This window comes from Panonychus citri, unplaced genomic scaffold (genome assembly GCF_014898815.1).
Source record: "Panonychus citri isolate SS breed McGregor unplaced genomic scaffold, ASM1489881v1 Contig00141, whole genome shotgun sequence".
Lineage (NCBI taxonomy): Eukaryota > Metazoa > Arthropoda > Arachnida > Trombidiformes > Tetranychidae > Panonychus > Panonychus citri.
The window spans coordinates 973,860-977,211 of record NW_026515546.1 but is presented as its reverse complement, the minus strand read 5'-3'; the positions used below and the strand labels follow the sequence as shown (position 1 = coordinate 977,211).

Below are 3,352 nucleotides of genomic sequence, written 5' to 3'. Positions count from 1 at the left end.
TTAGTTAATTGTAACAATTTATTTCATTTTCAATCAAAACTACAATCAAATTTGTTTTTGGATCAAAAATTTCTGTATCATTGGTTATCAATGGATAACAATAAGTTTCAAGTAACAATTGGATTATATTAGTTGTAAAACTATAAACAATTTTATTTTTTCATGATTGCAATTAAGGTGAAAGGTAAAGGAATAGGTTAACAATTAACAATTGGTGTCTTTTTTACATTTCTAACAATTAAAAGCCTAATGATTACAATTTTGATTTACATTCAGTGAGATATTGAAGGAAAGTTAAGGTGACTTGTTGATTAAACTGATTGTTTTCTGTAAGTTTCTGCTGATCAAATGGATTCTATACTATTAACAATTAGATCTAATTACTTATAAAATTGGCTAATTTTTAACAAAATCAATTGTATTGTTTTCGTTTGAATTTTAAACAAAAAAGTTAATTGTTTGATTCTGTTATTATTTCTTGAGCAAATAATCAGATATCAGGAAAAAAAGATCAAAAGTAAACAAAAATAAAACGATTAAGGTGAAAGGTAAAAAAAGTAAAAATTTGAATTAAAAGTTTCTCTGAGTGTAATTGATGAGGTTGACTTGATTTAGTAAATGGCACCATTAGTTTAACCAATGAGACCAGCTCCAGCGCCCTTTTTACCAACACCACCAGCGGCGGCGGCGGCTCCAGCTTTAGCAGCTGCGCCAGCTTTTCCTGCAGCGGCAGCATATCCTCCGGCTTTTCCTGCAGCTCCTGCAGCTCCAGCAGTTGCTCCACCTTTGGATGAACAAAGGGTTTGATTAGTTGATCGTTGAAATGTTCATACTTTTGTACTTTCATCGATTCCCACTTACCTTTCTTGCCTCCCTTGTATCCAGCTGCACCAGCTGCTCCTGCAAATCCACCTTTCTTACCAGCGGCTCCAGCAGCACCACCAGCAGCACCATAACCAGCGGCTTTACCGAATTTGAATCCTTGGGCCATTCCGAAAGTTTTGATAGCACCGAACTTCTTGTTGTAACCAGCACCTCCCTTCTTTACGAAGCCACCTTTCTTACCGAATTTCTTACCATAAGCACCAGCGGCACCGAATTTGGCGGCCTTTTTACCTCCCTTTGCACCAGCAGCTCCTGCAGCACCATAGGCAGCACCTAAGATCACCCATACAAACGAAAAAATTAAAGATCAAGTTCTAATATCAATCGAAAGAATGATTTTATCACTTTTATTTACCTCCTTTCTTTCCGGCTTTACCAGCCTTGAAAGCTGCAGCTCCTTTACCACCAGCTTTGAATCCAGCAGCAGCTCCACCCTTCTATTATGTTATAATCAAGACAACAAAAAAATGAATATTAATTATTAAGAATAAATTTAAGTCGAGTAAAGTTATCAAGTCCGAATAACTTTTTAACCTTGAACTAGTTACGACTTTTAAACGCTTTTCCGTTCAGCTAATTAACTATTTTGATTACAGGAAACGAGAGGAAAGCGAAAAAGTTGAACTAATGTTTATTTACCTTTCCTGCTTTGTATCCAGCACCAGCACCAGCACCAGTACCACCGATACCTGATTCAGCGGCGGCTAAGTCTCGTCTCTCTCGGACATAAGCAATATCGGTTTGACCATCATCGAACTCGCTGTCAGTCTCTTCAATGGCGTATTCCTCTTCGGCGGATGAGACTAACATTTGGCTTGAGATGAGAAGGAAGAAAGCGAGATAACTGTAGATCATCTGTAAGAATAAAAGAAACAAATTTTAAAAAATAAATCCAAAGACACAATTGATTAAACTAATGGATTAAAATCCTCTTGATGGATTAACACTAATCAACTAAATTAAATCAATGGGAGAAAACAAAATTACCATTTTGATTGTTGTGAAGTATTGGCAAACTTTAAGATATCCACGAAAACTTTTTCAATAGGAAAAACTTTATTTTCTAATGTTAATTTTTAAAGAAACTTATTAATCTTGTTGTTAATTGTTGTTGTTGTTGTTATTGTAATCAGTTGATTGTGATACTAATTCCAAACCTCTGGACAGTTTATATATACGAGTTTTACTCACTTTGCTTTTCTCTCTCTCTCTCTCCTCCTTGTAGCTCTCGACACGAAAGTGCCATAGTCCAACCCCGGATTTGGAGTTGACTTGACTTATTGATTAAGTCGCAAATCTTAACGACAACGATTAACCTAAACAACAATTAATATCATTATTATTCCTTATCCTTTATTATAATCATTTTTGTTTTGTGGGCAGTCAACAAAACATATAAGTGTCCTCCGAAAAACAACATCGAATCAACATTAGAACAATTTAAGAACCAATATAACTGAATCGTGAAATAATGTTAACAATATGGTCTTTTAGGTAACCAAGTCTATCGATATATTGACCTTCGGTGTTTCGGTTTCACACCTCGACAAAAGTAAGAGAGAGAGAGAGAGACAGGATAAAAGTCGAGAAATATTATTTTAGTTGGTTAAAAATGGAAAATAAAATCTTTTTTTTTCTCTCTTTTTCTTTATCTTATTTTCGTTTCGTTTCAACTTCGTAGGTTCGTTAGCTTTGATTTTCGTTTCGTTCGTCTGGGTTGAATTAAGTTTCGCATTTCTTTCGTATTTATTGTTGTTCTAGTTTAATCTCATATATATTTTCATGTATTCTCACAAGGATAGGTAAGCCTTTTATTATCCATTCTTAGATTTACCTGTTAATCGTCTCAGTTAGTTAGGCAAACTCAAGGTATCGACATTGATAATACTTGAAACTTTTGGGTTTCTTTCCTTTTCTTTCCCTCTACTATTTGTTATGGTTAAATTGTTACAATTAACTATCGGAAGATGATATTTACATCCATGAAAGATCATTATAATTACACAACTTAATCATCTTCAACATTTTGTATCAATTAAATTGTTCACCAAGTGATTATAATAATAATAAAAATGAATTTTTCCTTCAACGGTTATACATACTCTTTACCTCTTCCTGTAATTAGTTAATTGTTAATAAATTGAAAATCAAATTGTCATTTGTTGACTACTATTAATTGACAATATCTTTTGCTTCATATTTTAATTATCATTAAATTGTTGTTATTATTATCATTTACAGAGTTTGATTAATGATCATGAGATTGTATTGATAATTTAAACTACATTAATATTCAATAGTCCAGAATAATTTTTATTCAACTTAATTGTTACGGTTAATTGTTTACATTTGTTTTCATAGAAATTTGTTTTTTTCAATTTCTGGTTCAATTTGATTGACAATCAAGTGAAAAAAAAACACAAGAAAATATTAGATTCTTAATGTCCTAATCATGACGATAATATAT

General features: G+C 32.7%; 1 protein-coding gene across 1 annotated transcript; it reads right to left on the bottom strand.

Annotated features, from left to right (window-relative positions):
- Positions 1–123: 123 nt before the first annotated feature.
- LOC128395176 (paraneoplastic antigen Ma6E-like) lies at positions 124–2,013 on the bottom strand. Its single transcript, XM_053355580.1, has 5 exons — positions 1,873–2,013; positions 1,525–1,740; positions 1,241–1,322; positions 862–1,158; positions 124–784 (listed from the first exon to the last, which is right to left on the bottom strand). The coding sequence occupies exons 1-5, from the start codon at positions 1,873–1,875 to the stop codon at positions 633–635; spliced, it is 750 nt and encodes a 249-aa protein (XP_053211555.1). The 5' UTR covers positions 1,876–2,013; the 3' UTR covers positions 124–632.
- Between the last annotated feature and the right edge of the window lie 1,339 nt (positions 2,014–3,352).